Source organism: Phoxinus phoxinus, assembly GCF_949152265.1.
Source record: "Phoxinus phoxinus genome assembly, chromosome: 16".
Lineage (NCBI taxonomy): Eukaryota > Metazoa > Chordata > Actinopteri > Cypriniformes > Leuciscidae > Phoxinus > Phoxinus phoxinus.
Genome location: NC_136891.1, coordinates 16,454,667 through 16,473,985, shown reverse-complemented (window position 1 = coordinate 16,473,985; position 19,319 = coordinate 16,454,667). Strand labels below are relative to the sequence as shown.

At 36.5% G+C, this 19,319-nt stretch overlaps 2 protein-coding genes across 2 annotated transcripts in view; one reads left to right on the top strand and one right to left on the bottom strand.

Moving 5' to 3' along the window:
• The window catches only part of nt5dc1 (5'-nucleotidase domain containing 1), an 86,275-nt gene that overhangs the window by 54,428 nt on the left and 12,528 nt on the right, over positions 1–19,319 (bottom strand). Inside the window, exons 3-6 of the mRNA XM_079584141.1 lie at positions 19,192–19,263; positions 18,062–18,171; positions 17,768–17,847; positions 17,507–17,588 (exon numbers count right to left, since the gene is read on the bottom strand). Coding sequence (XP_079440267.1) covers positions 17,507–17,588; positions 17,768–17,847; positions 18,062–18,171; positions 19,192–19,263 — 344 coding nt within the window. The remainder of the gene's footprint in view (positions 1–17,506; positions 17,589–17,767; positions 17,848–18,061; positions 18,172–19,191; positions 19,264–19,319) is intronic.
• On the top strand, positions 12,630–16,834 carry col10a1b (collagen, type X, alpha 1b). Its single transcript, XM_079584140.1, has 3 exons — positions 12,630–12,756; positions 13,090–13,213; positions 14,768–16,834. The coding sequence occupies exons 2-3, from the start codon at positions 13,105–13,107 to the stop codon at positions 16,612–16,614; spliced, it is 1,956 nt and encodes a 651-aa protein (XP_079440266.1). The 5' UTR covers positions 12,630–12,756; positions 13,090–13,104; the 3' UTR covers positions 16,615–16,834.

Sequence of the window (19,319 nt, the reverse complement as noted above, 5' to 3'; positions counted from 1 at the left end):
ATAAAGTGGATTGGATTGGATTTATATCATAAAAAAATACATTTGTAGGTTTAAAATTCTAAATAAGGCACATCTAATGTCCAACAACAAATATTTTAGCATATATATATATATATATATATATATATATATATATATATATATATATATATATATATATATATATATATATGCATATATAAAATGCACTTTATTATGTCTTTCAATTCAAACACATTTAACACAATTATACAAATGGACAGCTCCTTTAAAGACATAATTCCCCCCCCCCCCCCCTCCCAATAAATCTTATTTTTCCTTCTACTTTTTTTCTTTTGTGACAATACCAACCAACACAGCCTAAAACACACATAATTAAAACAATAACCAATAAGTACATAGTTAGACACTTTTACATATGAAAAAAGGGGGAAAATTAAACATTCACATATTTATATCAAACTCTTATAATGACACATAATTCCTAATAAGTTATTCAAGTAATATTATTTAAATATCAAATAATCAATATTAAATAAGTAGCCTAAATAAATAAAATAACAAATAACTAGATTTAAAAGGGAGGGAAGGTTATTTAGTTCATGTAGGCTAATATGTTTTCCTTTATTTTATGGAATATTCTTTGATTTTAGAGTTGCACATATCTTTTCAAAATGTATACTTTTGCTCTTAATTCCATGCTATCCTCTCCATAATGTACTGTATAAACTGAATCTAACTGAATCTAACTAAACAATGTTGCTTTCTTCAAAATAATAATTATTGCTTTTAAAAGCTGTAATTTTCAGCATTCTAATTAAGCATAAGCCATCTTTATTAAGTAGCTTAGGTCCTAAACCCAAAACTATATTTTGTATATTTATTATATATATACCGTTATTTATATATATATATATATATATATATATATATATATATATATATATATATATATATATATATATATATATATACAGTATATATATATATATTATTTTTTTTTCCTACATTATCTGTTAATTTTTTTTCCATTATTTTAAGTATAAAATATATAAGTGTAATGAGCTATAAGTTCACTGCAACTTATCCAACATCCTAAAGATAAATTATTATAATTAAAATATATTTTTGGTGTTATAAAATATTGCATAGCCTATTTATTTTCCAAGCAAAATGTATACATTAGTCAGAATTATTGCGCTCTATCTGCCGCGCAGCAGCGCTCATTCAATGTGAAGTTTAGCAGCAAAATGGAAATATTTGCACGACTTTCTAAGATTTACAGATGGAGATTATACCTGTGAAATGTGAAAGTTTTGCAAACACCATGTCTCAAACCCATAAAACAGCACAAAATATATGCTGTTTGATGGTGGATCGATTTGATCTATGATCGACCTCTAGGGCTGCTTAAGAAACGCGTGCACACGCAGTTATCTAGACTAGATAAACCTGGATCGAATTAGTGGAATTGCGTGAACTTGAATTACCTTTTATGAAACTGCTTTAGCCCCAACTTATTTGTTAGGTTCATTCAAGTCGGGCTTTGGAGTTTAATCCCCGCTTTTCTTAACGTATTTTATGGAACAACCCTCTGGTTCTATTTTAACCACGTTGACAAACAACCAGATGACATGTAAACATGAGACAACACATATTCATAAATCACCCAATACACTGATTTGCATTGTTCATTTTATGCAGAAAAAGCATCCTCATGCTCCATTGACTTGTAATGGCTTGTGCTTTGTGACTGCTGAAATCATGAGCTTTTTTTTCTGTTTATTTTATGTGAATATGGGTGGTACAGTGCTTGTAACAAATGGCCTGTGAGATCATTTTATACGAGACACTCCTATATGTGTGGACTACTGGTTTGAGGCATTTTTTGTTTTTGTTCCATAATGGTTAAATTAGACAATGGGCTTAAACAGACGTACTGTAGCTATGCAACTGTGCAAGCACACATATGGAAATCACATGGTATCACATATGGAAAGTGACAGTGGTGTATTTTAATATATATATATATATAGAAGCTTAGTAAATGAGCATTCAGTTTTTCCAGCACCACCTCTTCACTCAAGACAGAAGCTCAGCGGAAGACCACATCAGAGAGGAGATTACCTCTCCAGACAGCCAAACTTAAACTCTTGACGGCCCTGGGTGAACCACAGCAGAACTCATTATGGAAACCCTGTCTGGTCTGCTTCTGCTTCTGCTTCTTGAATCAGTCAAGAGATTATCAAAGTTTTGGTATCAATATTTAGGGAATCTTCAGTGTACATTTATATTATGGGTGTAGGGCAGAATTCGATAATTCTGAATATTTTTTTTTTCATTTTTTTATTCAAGAGTTTTCTGAATTTTTATCTGATGTCGTCCCTAAGTGTGACCATCTTTTTATTTGTGGTGATTTTAATATCCATGTTTGTTGTCCGTCTGATCAGTTGGCCGCTGATTTTAAGCGACTTTTGTCATCTTTCCATTTACAACTGGTGGATCGATCCACACATCTTACTGGACACACTTTTGACCTTATTATTTATCATGGGCTCTCTATCTCCCTTACTGAAATATCTGAGACCGCTATCTCAGATCATTTCCCATTATTGTTGAATTTCCAGTCCCTCCTCCAATAGCCAGCAGGTCTATTGCTTCGCCATGTCATCGCCGTATTCTCACTTCCTCAACAGCTGAAGAATTTACTGCTGCTTTTATGGACTCTGAACTTTATGCCATTAGTGAATCTGTCTCTTCTACATGCCCTGATGCCTGCTTTCATCTTTTAATTCCACCTGTTCTGAAATTCTGGACATTATTGCTCCTAAGCTAAGTTAAGAGCAGATTCCTGGATAAAGGTTTTTACCACAGTTGGGCCTTTCCTGTTGGTTTTTATTAATAAATGTATTAGCTCAAGATATGTCCCTGCTGTGTTCAAACATGCTGTGGTTAGGCCTTTTCTTAAAAAAACAAATCTGGATCCCTCAGTTTTGTCTAATTTCAGACCAGTTTCTCACCTGCCTTTTCTTTCAAAAGTGTTAGAAAAAGTTGTTTTTGTACAATTACATTCTTTTTTAGAAAATAACTCTCTGTTTGACAAATTTCAATCAGGATTTAGATTGCGACAGTACTGAGTCTGCACTGTTAAAGGTGCATAACGATATTGCTTGGTTTGTTGATGTCAAGAGCCCTGTTATTTTAGTGCTCCTTGATCTCACGGCGGCTTTTGATACAGTGGACCATGCAATCCTTCTGTCTCACCTTAATCACTATGTTGGCATTAAGGGTACTGCGATTCAGTGGTTCTCGTCATATTTGACCAACATAACCTTTTCTGTAGTGATTGGGAACTCGTCCTCATCTACTACTTCTCTCTCCTGCGAGGTGCCACAAGGCTCTATTCTCAGACCGGTTTTATTTTCGCTCTACATGCTGCCTCTTGGGCCCATCATAGCCAGGCATAACATAGCTTATCACTGCTATGCTGATGATTTGCAAATTTATTTGCCTATGAGTCCAACAAACACTGATGCAGTTGGGTCACTAATTGATTGCATTGATGACATTAAATTATGGTTTTAGTGTTAATTTCGTCAGACGAGACGAAATATGTTCGTCAACGACCTTTTTTTCAATGACTAAGACGAGACTATGACGAGACTGCACTACTGTTCAAAAACGCTGACTAAGACTAAATTAACATGCATTATTGTTGACGAAAAAAGACGAGACGAAAATGTTTTGCATAAAATAAAAACTAAGATAAAATCTCACTTCATTTTCGTCTACAATCGTCTCTGCTTTTTCATCAGCTGTACGCCTTTAACATATTCCGAATGAGTTTGCGCTGTTGCTCAAGTAACATTACGAAGCTATGGTGTTTGTTTTGGCACATACATTATGCAGGTTACGATTGTATTGCTTCCACTAAAGAAAATAATGCGCTCCGTCTCTACGGTTAGAATCCTGTGTGTGGCAACGATCCATGGCAACGCTCTGTTTTTCATGGCAATGGTGTGTTATACTTAGAAGCGCATTCTACATCAGAATTCGACCAAGCCATTTAAAAAAAAAAAATTTAAACATACGCACAGATTGTTACATAAAATGGTGTGTGTGCGTAGTAAGAATTCGTCCACAGGCCACTCAAAAACAAAAACAAATCCTAAACGCAAGTCCACCGTCTAACGTTAGCACTAGGCAGGCTTTTTGTGTTAAATTATATTTCCTGTCGCTGCGCTGGCTTTTTTATTGTATATGACAGACTAATAACCCTTTAAAGGCTTAGGTTATGTCCTGTTGACCGGTCCGTTGCATTACGATTAAAAGCAGTATCAATAAAGTAAAAAATGTGATGTGCAGTCAAGTTCGAGTGTATGCACTGTTTAAACGATTGTTCTCACGATACACTTGTTGTGATTCGCGGAGTTTTGACAAGTTTTATAGTCTTGATATTGTTTCTTATTCAAAAGTGGTGACTCAAAAAACTGAAACCTCTTTCCGCGCCTTTGTAACTTGTCAGTCGGAGTCTGTTGGGCCCCAGCTTTTGAATTGTGATGGTTAAAATAAAATACAGAACAGTTTCATCATTTGTAAATGTGTCTCCTAAATCAGAAATTGAAAACCAGACATGTTTAACAGTTGCATTCAACAAAAATCATTCAACAAGTGTATTTTGTCAGGTAATTATGACATTTTACCAATATTTGAGATATGTGAAACACTTTTTTACTGAAATGTTAATCAGAAATAATCTCAGTAATAATGTGTTATTAAAAAAAGAAGACAATTTTTTGACTAAAACTTGACTAAAATGAAAAGACTTTTAGTCGACTAAAACTTGACTAAGATACCTTAAGTTCTCTTTTGACTAAAACTTGACTAAAATGATGAGACTTTTAGTCGACTAAAACTAGACTAACAAAAAAAGATATGTGAATGACTAAATATGACTAAAACTAACAAGGACATTTGGCACAAGACTAAGACTAGGTGACAAAACTAACACTAGGTTAGAGCAAAATTTCCTTAATTTGAATGAAGATAAGACTGAATTTATTTTATTTGGTGAGTCTACAACCTCTGACCCTAATACGCTAACTTCGAAGCTTAAACCGACTATCAGAAATCTCGGTGTGACTTTTGATAGTAGCCTGAAATTTGATAAACAAATTGACTGTGGTTAAAGCTAAGATGAAAAGTTTTTTTCAGCATACATTTTTTTTTTTTTTTTTGGAAAGCACTTTGGTTCACCTTGAGTGTTGTAAAGGGCTGTATAAATAAATGTTAATTGATTGATTGAATTCACAGCTTGTGGTCGATAAAGATACCGACAATTTACTTTTTTACTTTTAACCACTACAATGAAGCTACTATCTTATAAATGGAAAAACTACTCAGTGGGACTGTATTACCGATAATATGCTGATTTAAATGGAAGATATATTACATTAAACTAGCATAAATTGTATCATGTTCATTTCTCCCAGTATTTATAATCATTAAAGCACTAAACAGAATAGAATAGAACTTAAAACGCATTTAACAATAATTTAAATCTGGTAAATGTAACATAAAACAACAGCCCACACACAATAGAAACAAAGTTTGAAATCAAGACTTTTTAAAAAATGTTTTTGAAAAAAATGTTCACCAAAAGCTTTATTTGATCAAAAACACAGTAAAAACAGTATTAACTTGTGGAAAGTTAATACAAGCGAAAAGATGATTTTTTATTCCTTTTTAGTCAACTTTAGCAAGGGTGTGTTCACTTATTCTAGGCACTGTATATCTCTAAATCTAGCACATCTGCCAATTTTTTATATATATATATATATATATATATATATATATATATATATATATATATATATATATATATATATATTTATTTATACCACGGGCTGTTTAAATACTCGATTCTGATTGGCTAGACGGTGTGCAGTAAAACCGTTTAATGCACAGGTAGTTCCAGTCAGTTTGATTACAGTTAGAAAATAATCCGCTACTATAAACATTGGTAACCATAGTAACACAGTTACACTTGCAAACAGAGTGAGAGACACATATGAAAACGTTTATTTAGGTAGGCTAAATGGATGATTTTTGCATATTGTTTAATTTGTATGGTGAATATGGCAATTTTGAGACGAAATAGAAGACTTGGAGAAGACGTTGAATGACAAAAAGCGGCACAAAGAATTAACACCGGCAGAGCTAGATAAGGTCGAAGACGACAAAGATGAGGTCAATACGAAAATAACAACTATGGGCAGTTAACACTTTCAGTGACAAAGACAGAACAATAGTAATTTCGAGACCTACTCTGATTCTCTTTTAAATTAGACATTGCGGGAGTTTTATGCCTCTGTTCAGTCTACCGCTGGACACGAATACAGTGTTGCAAGTTTGATGTGTCTCAGGCAGGTATAAACTGTCACATTACAAAATACAACATCATAAGTGATAAAGACTTCAAGTCAAGCAATGACGTTTTAAAGCGCTACAGGAAAAATGGAAAAGTTCCCTGCGTTCATCATCCGCGTATTACTGAGTCTGACTTGGAGAAAATTAGAAATGCACCTGCACTCTCCCCTTTCACACCCACAGGACTTGTCAGAAAAGTTTGGTTTAACATACAGCTGTGTTTTGCATGGAGGGGAAGAGAAGGGAACCGTAACCTATCAAAAGAGTCTTTCGTTCTCCGGCAAGACGAGAATGGGAAAGAGTACCTGACCCTGGCGTATAACCCAGAGACAAAAAAACACAAGGATCCCACTGCATTGGATAGGGAAAATGTATGAGGATTTATGTTTGCGAGCCCCGGCGACCCACTTTGTCCCGTGGACAGCTTTAAAAAATATCTGTCAAAGTGTCCAGAAAATGCCGGAGCGTTCTATTTGCATCCGCTCTGTGCAAACTCGAGAGCACCAAAGTGTGGTTCACCAGGGAGCCGATGGGGCACAACTACTTTGGCAATATGCTAAAAAGTATTTGTGAAGAGGTTGGTAATAGACATTTCGTTTTTGCCCATTAATTTAAACTGTGATTATATTATTTTCCAAATCTAAATTGTATACTTTAAATTCTTGTTGCAAAATTCTTTGTCTGCTTCGCGTCGGGTGGTTCTTCGCCTCTACGTCGTGCATTAAAATCCTTTAATGCATGACTAGCCGTGGATTATCCCTTACATATACAGTGGGGAGAACAAGTATTTGATACACTGCCGATTTTGCATATTTTCCCACTTACAGAGCATGTAGAAGTCTGTAATTTTTATCATAGGTACTCTTCAACTGTGAGTGACGGAATCTAAAACAAAAATCCAGAAAATCACATTGTGTGATTTTTAAGTAATTAATTTGCATTTTATTGAATGACATAAGTATTTGATCCATCAGAAAAGCAGAACTTAATATTTGGTACAGAAACCTGTGTTTGCAATTACAGAGATCATACATTTCCTGTAGTTCTTGATCAGGTTTGCACACACTGCTGCAGGGATTTTTGGCCCACTCCTCCATACAGACCTTCTCCAGATCCTTCAGGTTTCGGGGCTGTCGCTGGGCAATACAGACTTTCAGCTCCCTCCAAAGATTTTCTATTGGGTTCAGATCTGGAGACTGGCTAGGCCACTCCAGGACCTTGAGATGCTTCTTACGGAGCCACTCCTTAGTTGACCTAGCTGTGTGTTTCGGGTCGTTGTCATGCTGGAAGACCCAGCCACGACCCATCTTCAATGCTCTTACTGAAGAAAGGAGGTTGTTGGCCAAGATCTCGCGATACATGGCCCCATCCATCCTCCCCTCAATACGGTGCAGTCGTCCTGTCCCCTTTGCAGAAAAGCATCCCCAAAGAATGATGTTTCCACCTCCATGTTTCACGGTTGGGATGGTGTTCTTGGGGTTGTACTCATCCTTCTTCCTCCAAACACAGCGAGTGGAGTTTAGACCAAAAAGCTCTATTTTTGTCTCATCAGACCACATGTCCTTCTCCCATTCCTCCTCTGGATAATCTAGATGGTCATTGGCAAACTTCAGACGGGCCTGGACATGCGCTGGCTTGAGCAGGGGGACCTTGCGTGCGCTGCAGGATTAATTCATGACGGCGTAGTGTGTTACTAATGGTTTTCTTTGAGACTGTGGTCCCAGCTCTCCTCAGGTCATTGACCAGGTCCTGCCGTGCAGTTCTGGCCGGATCACACACCTTCCTCATGATCATTGATGCCCCACAAGGTGAGATATTGCATGATGCACCAGAGGGAGATTGACCGACCTCTTGAACTTCTTCCATTTTCTAATAATTATGCCAACAGTTGTTGCCTTCTCACCAAGCTGCTTGGCTATTGTCCTGTAGCCTATCCCAGCCTTGTTCAGGTCTACAACTTTATCCCTGATGTCCTTACACAGCTCTCTTATCTTGGCCATTGTGGAGAGGTTGGAGTCTGTTTGATTGAGTGTGTGGACAGGTGTCTTTAATACAGGTAACAAGTTCAAACAGGTGCAGTTAATACAGGTAATGAGTGGAGAACAGGAGTGCTTCTTAAAGAAAAATTAGCAGGTCTGTGAGAGCTGGAATTCTTACTGGTTGGTAGGTTATCAAATACTTATGTCATGCAATAAAATGTAAATTAATTATTTAAAAATCATACAATGTGATTTTCTGGATTTTTGTTTTAGATTCCGTCTCTCACAGTTGAAGTGTACCTATGATAAAAATGATAGACCTCTACATGCTTTGTAAGTAGGAACACCTGCAAAATCGTCAGTGTATCAAATACTTGTTCTCCCCACTGTATGTATGTATATATATATATATATATATATATATATATATATATTATATTATATTAGGGGTGTAACAGTTCACAAAATTCACGGATCGGTTCGATACGATACACTTGTGTCACGGTTCGGTACAGCAAAAAGAAAGAAATGCCAGAGAAATTTCCTTGATTTAATTTTTTTAATTATATTTATTAAAACTAACATCATAAAGTATGATTCTTTTTTTTACTTTGAGCAATGATTGAGCTTTAATTGTATTCATAATGTCAAAATAAAACCGACGTAATGTTACTTGAAAGCATTATAGCATACTATTCCTGCCAAACTTCCATGGCTACAGTTAGTATTGTTACTACAGTAAATCCATGGTGAATGTTGATGATCTGTGGACACTGAATAGTTCATTCATGGCACAATGTTTCTTCCTGGTTTCCACGTCAGTGCTGTTTGATCCGTTAATAACGGAGAAATGTGAATGTTTCTCACTAGATCTTGCAGCGATGTTATCACACTCAGTGGCGAATTCAAAATGCTTTCTTTACTGGATCTCGCTGTGTAGTAACAGTGCTGCTTGATCAAGATCGGCTCGCGCTGCATTGGTCCAAACTGATAAACGGTCTGTCAACCACACAATAACGAGTAGCTCAGTTTCGTTCCGCTTACATTACAATTGCCATTTGATGTTGGGCAATGTTGTGGTCGCGCCAGTGTCTCTTACATTATGAGCGCGCTTGCCACGGGCATTCATTTATTAATGAACGGCTCATTTTAAAGGGGTGGTTGAGTGTGATTTCACTTTTCTAACTTTAGTTAGTATGAAATGTTACTGTTTGAGCATAAACAACATCTGCAAAGTTCAAAGCAAAGGAAGATATTTGCTTTTAAAGAAAAGGACAACAACAAACGTCTGGCAGGGACTACACGACATTCCTCCCGGGTTAGTGACATCACCAACCCTAAAATGTACATAAACCCCACCCCCGTAATGTATTTGTACATACATTATGTACAAACTTTAACATGATGTATAAAAATATCTGTGGGGTATTTTGTGCTAAAACTTCACACACACACACACACTCTGGGGACATCAGAGATTTATTTTACATCTTGTGAAAAGGGAATTTTACCACCCCTTTAAAAACTTCCTGGTCAACTGAAATTTGTTAAGACATCTTGCTTTAAAACATTACAATGCTCATGATAACTTTCGTTAACTCTACAGTAAGTACATCCACTTCACCAGCTAATTATTCTTTGATAGCGATGCCATAGAAATACAGAACTACAGCAAAAACAGAAGTTAAAAGAAAAAATTCTAAAGATGGCTGAGCGCACGTTTCTCTGGCACATAAGGTCTATAGTATGTTTACTAACTTTTTATCTTATAACAAAAAGAGGAAAAATACCATATAAATACAATAAAGCAAAATATTTATAAAAGAAACTAATGTTTCAAACAGATTAAAATGCAAAATAATTGTAAAGAACAATAGGCGACACTTTACAATAAGGTCTCATTAGTTAACGTTAGTTAATGCATTAGCATTAACAAATGTAGCTATAGCTAATTGTTACAGAAGTTATTATTATTTGTTAACATTAGTTAAAAAAAATAAAACTGATAATTGTTAGTTCATGTTAGCTCAGGTCCAATAAATAATAGTTAAAACGTGTCCAAAAACAATATAACATGGTGCAAAGGTGATGACTCAGCTGAACGCTCTACTAACATATGCTTCGATGCGACCATCTTAAAAGGAGAAAAGCCGCAAATAAAAATATATTGTCTTGCAAATATACCAGAACTGGTTATCGATGAACATTTTGGTCAAAATTATCGGCATGATATAATATTACTACCAAATAATCACCAGCAAATAATATTACGGCACTTTAATTTTCTAGTTATCGACCATAACGTGACACCCCTACTTATGATTATTATTATTCTGACAAGAGCTATAGACTTGCAGAAAGCATTATTGCACAAAACCATTTTGAGGTACTTTCATGATCCTGTTCCCTTCACTCCTGCTTCCTGTCTCTCTCAAACTGTCCTATTTAAAAAAAGCAAAAGCCCCAAAAAGAATAATAATAATAATAAGAAAATAATATATATATATATATATATATATATATATATATATATATATATATATATATATATATATATATATATATATTGTCTACAAAGTGTTCCAGAACTGAAAGTTAAGGAACACAAATAAACAAACACAAACACACTCCTTTCAGATGCACAAGCAAATGCTTCTTACTTAGAAAAAAACAACAACATTATTTTTAATTTTTAGACTGGAATGCTTAAATTGATAAGCCAACCAAAATTGTCATCAAAAGAAGTAAACATGAACGCCTCTCTGTGACTTCCAACTTCAGATCTATTATTTATTTTCAGATCTTCAGATCTATTATTTTACTAAATGTGGTTGTCAGAAGGACCATAGTTCTGCTGGTGGTCAGCTTTGGGTCGTAAAACTGAAAGGCTTCTAAATCAGATACTGTGTATGAAATGTGTATAAAATATACTGGATGCATAGAAAACATGCCAAATGGCAAACCTTTTTTCTTCAAAATTACAGGTTTGAACTTACTGATTATTAATAAATAAAAAAAAGATTCAAAATAAACTAGTGCGAACCAAAATTATCATCATCTGCCAATTAAATATCATAAGACCACTAAATTATTCCACATTTCATATTAAAATAGTAATGAATGGTGTTACTGTAAATCCTTATGGTCTGTTTAACTAATTTTAAAACTCTGCGAAAACTCCACAATGACAAAAAGCACAGGAAAATGATTGGAACGTGTGATTGACAGCTATGTATTAATCATAATGACAAGGATAGAACTCCACTTCACCAGTTTTGTTTCTCTGACACTTTTTTTGACATCAAAATTCTAAAAATAACCATAATCAGGACCCCATGGCTGGTGCAGCCCACTGTTCCCACATGAGGACAAAGGGGACTTCAATTCTGCCCTCTGCTGTTTCAGAGTAGAATTGACCACACTTCCACGCATATACTAAGCTGTGGTTTGACACTGATCTTGAGATGTTTTTTAATAGAATAAATCTAGTAAAAACACAGACAAAGGCTATTCTTCTAACAAGTTATCTTATTTTTTTAAAGGTTCAGCAAAATCAGTTTTAATACCCATTCTTTTTTTGCACCCTACCCATTTTTAAGGCACACATCTTGCATAAAATGTGCAAGGTCTGAGTTTCACAAAATAACTCGGTTAAAGTTTTACAAAATATTATATGCATAGCACACAACACACGCACACAAACATGTGCCTATAGAGAACAGCGTTTAATACAGTGTAACATCCTTTACTTATTTGTATTTATTTAATAAAGTTACACTTTACAATAAGGTTCATTAGTTAACATTAGTTAAATACATAAGTTAGCATGAACTAATAATGAACTGCACTTATACAGCATTTATTATTCTTTGTTAATTTCAACATTTACTAATACTTTATACAAATCTTGTTAACATTAGTTAATGCACTGTGAACTAACATGAACAAACAGCTGTATTTTTATTAACATTAACAAAGATTAACAAATACAGTAACAAATGTATTGCTAATGGTTAGTTAATGTTAGTTAATATATTAACTAATGTTAACTAATGAACCTTATTGTAAAGTGTTACCATTTTGCCTGTATGGATCGAAAGAAAGCATGACCACAGATAAAAATGATGGTAACTACCGAATTATGCCGAATTGCCATGCACTCACAAGGGACACCATACCCTTCATTAAAACTGACATCACACGAGGAGGGAGGGAGATTTTGGGTGCTGCTGGAGAAGCAAATTTGGTATAAATAGAAGAATTCACTTCTGTGAACAGGAGTACCACGGACTTATAGGAGTAGGAATCTTACAAATATACAGATTGGTCGGGACAACAGCCTGACCCCCTCTGACTTCTGGAGCAACTGGTGGGTACAGACTCGTGCCTCTATGGCTTTCTGCGGCAGCATAATGCTGGTTTGGGACTGTGTGGTATTGCAGGAATGGGTGTGAGGAGAAGATCTTTTAGATGCTACTTTGTATGCGTGTCAGTGAGCTCCTGGAGCACATTTATTAAGTCTGCTGGGATGTTTTCAGTGATTACAAATGTACTTGATGCTTGTTATTTATGTTAATTTTATACAGCATGTTTAGATATACTGAGACAAAACGCGTCTTTATAATGCCCATTTTAAATGCTATGAGGAGATGTTTCTGTGTCACTCATTCATCATTGCTCTCATTTCATAATTTCTTTACAGGCTTAGCTTCAGAAAATGGACCTCCGGGTAACAAGCATTTTCCTTCTCCTTGTGGTACTGGCTGAGGCGACCCCTGACAGATACTATCATGTGAAGAAACAGTCTTATCCTACAAAATCTCAAAGTGAGTTTACATTTGGTCAATATATACTTAATGTATTTCATAATTGTAATGTGGAATGAGTCCGAATATGTATAGTAACAGCAGAAGGTACATTGAGACAGTACACTGAGGGAGCTTGAGGTATAGGGTGCCTAATATGTACATAAATGAATATGAAATTGGATGAGCCTCTTTGCAACAAATTAGATGAGCTTCTGTCACTCAGGTCATTTATGCGTACACAAAACTATTTTCAGTCAACATACATCAAACAACTCTTTAAATATCTAGCCCCTCTTTAATTGCTAAGCTGCATATATTGCCCAGAATACATTAACTTTACCAAATAAAGTTATTGTGCAAAGACTACAAATACTGTTAGTTAATTACTTATTAATTAATTTTAATTTTTTTAAACAGGCTATTCCCTGCATTTTCTAGATTATCAAACAATCTAATCCAACAGTGCAGCACCAATGACTACATATCATTAATTAAACAGCCTATTTTATAACAATGGGGGGTTTTATATCATGATAATCACCACAAAGTTAAAGTTGTCTCTTGTTAATCATTCTTAAACCAAAGTGGGCTGCACATTACAAACATTATCACACATACACACTTTCTTTACTATATTAGTGAGTATATATCCATTATTTTTATATCAGTTGAATGTTTTAAATGGACTAACTTGACCCCTACATTTTTTGCAAAACACTAGATTTAAACAAAAACATGATTTGCCCAATTTATAGCCATGATAAAGGGATAGTTTACTTTAAAATGAAAATTCTGTCATATACTCACCCTCAAGTTCTTTCAAACCTGCATGAATTTCTTTCTTCTGCTAAACACAAAGGAAGATATTTTGAAAAATGTCAGTAACCAAACAGTTACCAGGTCCCACTGACTTCCATAGTAGGAAAAAAAATACTATGGAAGTCAATGGGACCTGGTAACTGTTTTGTTACTGACATTTTTCAAAATATCTTCCTTTGTGTTCAGAAGAAGAAATAAATTCATACAGGTTTGAAACAACTTGAGGGTGAGTATATGATGACAGAATTTTCATTTTAAAGTGAACTATCCCTTTAACTATTAAGGTCAAGCTGACTATTCAGTGTTTAACAGGTGTCAGTATTTTTTCAGTAAATATTTTAATAGTGAGGACATTTTGGACTTCACAAGCATAGTAAAACCAATAATAACAAACATAGAGAGATTAAATCAATTTTAAATCAACTTTAAAATGAAAACAATATACACTTATTATTCTAATTAAAATATATATCCTTTTGGTCTACACATGTCCCTAAATGCCAGTGAGATAGCAAACAGATCAATCAGATCAGTCTCTAATTAATAAAGTACTATTTAATTCTAATTAAAAAAAATTAAATGTAGCTTGAAATGAATTGTAGCTTGTCAAATGCCAGATTTAAGTCAGTGCCATGAAACTGAGCCATAGCTGTATGTTAAGGAATGTCTTACAAGCAATTTTAAATTTTGTATTATATTTTTTAATTTTCTTATGTTGTGTGTGAATTATCTTATATTTTGTCTTATTTTTAGCTGTTGCTGGTGAACCTGGTATTCCAGGTTCCCCAGGTGAACCTGGCCCCCCCGGCCCACCAGGAATGCCTGGAAATAATGGTGTTGGACACACCGGTCCGATTGGTCCACCTGGACCACCAGGTCCAGCAGGATACTCCTCACCTGGTAAACCTGGAAGCCCAGGTTCATCTGGAAAACCAGGTGCATCTGGATATCCAGGCGAGAAGGGACACCCAGGGCCTGCAGGACCTCAAGGTGCAAGAGGAGTGCCAGGATCACCTGGAAGCCCTGGACCTGCTGGCCTTTCTTCTACTGGAAAGCCTGGACCACACGGTCTTCCAGGATCAATGGGCCCACGTGGAGAAACTGGCCTTAAGGGTCATCCTGGAATTCCTGGACTGCCAGGCCAGAAAGGAGAACCTGGCCATGGTATTCCAGGAGGACCTGGTGGCCCAGGTCCAATGGGCCCTCAGGGTCCTTCTGGTCAGCCCGGTCAGCCTGGAATTGGAAAACCAGGACCAAGTGGATTTCCTGGAGAGCCTGGAAAGTCAGGAATGCCAGGTAGGGATGGGTCACCAGGTCCTATGGGCATACCAGGCCCAAAGGGTCATACAGGGGCACCTGGAATAGGAGCACCAGGAAAACCAGGTCAGAATGGCGCTCCAGGAATGCCTGGGTCAATGGGACAAAAAGGTCCTCAAGGACCAGCAGGACAGCCAGGCGCTCCAGGTCTGCCAGGTACTGGCAAACCTGGATCACATGGGCTGCCAGGAGATCGTGGAGTGCCAGGAACCTCAGGTACAACAGGTCAAAAGGGAGAACCAGGGCCAACAGGTCACACAGGTCATCCAGGTGCTATTGGCTCTATAGGTCAACCTGGTCCTCAAGGTTCCAGGGGATTCCAAGGAGAAGCAGGTCCACAGGGAGCTAAAGGTGACATTGGCATGGTTGGGGCACCAGGCCCAAGAGGTACAAAGGGTGAGCAAGGGGCACAAGGCTTCTCAGGAAAATCTGGTATTCCAGGTGCAGCAGGTCCTCCAGGCCCAATGGGCCATATGGGACATCAAGGTTCCAAGGGCGAACCAGGATTTACCGGTGCTCCAGGTATCCCCGGTAGCAAGGGGCCACCAGGTGATAAGGGACATCCAGGACTTCAAGGCCAACCAGGTGGAAGGGGTGAAAATGGTATCACTGGACCAAGAGGACAAACAGGTCCAGTAGGACCAGCAGGTCCATCAGGGCTTAAGGGTCACCCAGGACTTCCAGGCCCCCCTGGCCCTGCAGGGCTCACATCCAAGGGAATTTCTGGACCTCAGGGTCCTCCTGGTGCCAGAGGTCATGATGGTCACCCGGGTAAACCAGGACCTCCTGGGGCACCTGGCCCCCCAGGCGAGATTGTTTACCACCACGAGAAAAGCATGCCAATTAAATCCCATGAGATGCCTGTTAGTCACAAGCTGATGAAGGCACCCATGTCAGCATTCACAGCTCTTCTTAACACAGCTTATCCTAATGCTGGAACACCAATTGCATTCAACCAAATTGTGTACAATGGAGAGAACCACTATGATCCTAACACTGGCATATTCACCTGTCAGGTTCCAGGACTTTACTACTTTTCTTTCCATATGCATGTCAATGGAGCAAATGCATTGGTAGCACTTTACAAAAACAGTGAGCCAGTCATGTTCTCTTATGATGAGTACAACAAAGGTTTCCTTGACCAGATGTCTGGCAGTGCTGTCCTCATGCTGCATTCCCATGACACAGTGTACATCCAGGTTCCAGATGACCAGTCCAATGGCATTTATGCTGATGAAAATGTTCACTGTTCTTTCTCTGGCTTCTTGATTGCCACAACGTGATAAACGCACTCAAGAAAACCTCAATCTTTCTAATTCAAAAAATGTCTGCATGTATACTCATGTTTATGTTTCCCTGAGATAAAGTCATGCAGAGTAGAAAATGAAGACTAATTTGTTTGACCTAAACTTGTTGCTTGTTGACCTAAAGAAGACCTTCTTGTATGAAAATATCTTGATGATGTCAATTATTTAGAAACGCCAATAAAAATTATCCAAGAAATTAGATCACAGACCTATTGCATTTGCCTAGAACCTAAACTGATGGTTATGTATTGAATTTGGCTATGTGTATGACTTTTTTCTGTGCCCACATTTTAGCATAAATTTTCTATGTTGAGTATGCTTTTTAAGACAAATTAAGTGAGCCAGGTTTTGAATTAAATGGATTTCAAAGTGAAATTCAAAGTTTGTTTTTTCCTTTTAACTCTGTAATGTCACAAGGTGTGCATCATAATAATCAACCCAAATAAAGTTTCAGTGCCAGTGTTGCTGTTTGTGTTTGACTGCAGCAAAAGGATAAAGTTTTCCCAAAGAAAGTGCTTACCTTGACCTTATCTTTGTACGACATAAGCAACAATATCTTAGGCTAACTTTAAAATGTTATTCTGATAGCAAATAGAACCCATTATAATCAGTGATGCTGTCTACACTGGATGAGGCACAGAACGACATGACAAATTCCCAACTGTAAACTGATACCTCGTTTTATTTCAGATAAACTTCAAGTGCTTGCGCTACTTCTGACACAACAAGTGGATATGCAACGGTTGCTTTGTCGCGTCTGGTGTAGACATGGCATAAGACCTTTATAGACCTATACATTATACGATTTAAAAACTAAATTAAATTTTAAAATACTTATTACAAATAGTAAGAGGGTTTTTCTACATACCCCGAAATGCAGATGTGTTGTAATTATGGTCAATTGCCGCAACAATGTCTTTCCACAAGTCAGATGTGATTTCGACTCCTTGCTAGGGTTAAAAAAAATCATTTAATTAATTATAAATGAAAACATAAAAAAAAACATACGCTTTTGTTATTCAATTTAACAGTCACAATACAGCTAAATTAACAGAAGTAATGATACTTCTAATTTGAAATAGAAATATAGCATTATTGAAAAGCACTGAATTAATTAAATTGGTTTTACCTTATGCAACATGTCCACCACTCTTGCACAGAGAAGGGCACCAGGGAGGTCAAAATAGTTGTCATAAAAATAGTATTTTGCTGCAACAAATGAGTGAACTAAATCACATATTTAGGTAAAGACAGTTATTTGAAAATATGATAAAACTGGAAAAACTGCAATTGATAATAAATATAATAAATAATAATAGTCCAATATATTTTAAAGAATGTATCCTCAAATTTAATAAGCGAATGATTGTTATATTGTCATCAGAAATTATAAAATAAACTAGCTGAAAAAAAGCAGCCTTACCAGATCGTGTGTACGAGGTATTAAGGCTATTAAAATGCTTCCATTCTCTTTTTGGACCATAATGCTTTATGATGTCATCAGTACTCAGGTTTTTAGTGCCATGAGTTGCCCTACAAATAAGAGTGTTTTAAATAGATTAACAGCTTAATGGGATAGTTCACTTTGAAATTATTTTTTGATATGTTTTAGCTTACCTCAAGGGCATCCAAGATGTAGGTGTCTTTGTTTCCACAGTATTTTCAATTTTTATATTTTTAGGTCAAACCGTTGTTGTCTGACAGTCATATCATGTAGGTCTATGGGGTCCACCTCAAAGAGCATGCACAGAGAAGTCAAAATTAAACATGATTTAATGACTCGTAAATGTAAGTACACATTGATGGCCTAAGACACGAAACGAGCGGTTTGTGTGAGAAAACGAACAGTATTTATATCGTTTTTACCTCTTGTAACACAGCCACGTCCAAAGTGATCTGAGGGCGCGAGCGCATCCTGGTGTGTGACGTGCGCAGACTGGTGCATAGATGTACACTAGATGTCGCCTTGGCTACGGCAGTCCATTGTAACAAATGTCTTTAATGCGAAATCTAGTGTATATATGTCTATGCACTAGTCTGCGTACACGTCACACAGAAGGAAGCGCCCGCGCCCTCAGAGTACTTCGACGTGACTGATTACAAGAGGTAAAAACGACATAAATACTGTTCGTTTTCTCACACAAACCGCTCGTTTCGTGTCTTAGGCCATCAATGTGTACTTACATTTACGAGTCATTAAATCATGTTTAATTTTGACTTCTCTGTGCATGCTCTTTGAGGTGGACCCCATAGACCTGCATGATATGACTGTCAGACAACAACGGTTTGACCTAAAAATATCAAAATTGAAAATACTGTGGAAACAAAGACACCTACATCTTGGATGCCCTTGAGGTAAGCTAAAACATATCAAAAAATAATTTCAAAGTGAACTATCCCTTTAATCTAACAGGTTAGCAGTTTAGATATGTCACTATGCACAGTACAAATTACCTGTACCCTTTTTTTTTCTTTAGAAAAAAGCTATAAAATGTACTGCTGAGTACCAGTAATCATTGAAATACATCACACGCCATATTAAAGTTGACTCACCGCAAGACAGTACCATCCTCTGCCAGCTTGACCAGGTTACCCTCCTCAAGGTCCACCACAAGACCTTTAAAACTGGTCACATGACAACAAGCAACTGTGTTTTTGTACTAGAGACACAAACAAGCTCA

Excerpts from the sequence above, each read along its gene's own strand:
- col10a1b (XM_079584140.1), top strand. The coding sequence starts at position 13,105 with ATGGACCTCCGGGTAACAAGCATTTTCCTTCTCCTTGTGGTACTGGCT. Across the intron at positions 13,214-14,767 it reads TTATCCTACAAAATCTCAAA|CTGTTGCTGGTGAACCTGGT; the intron begins GTGAGTTTACAT and ends TCTTATTTTTAG.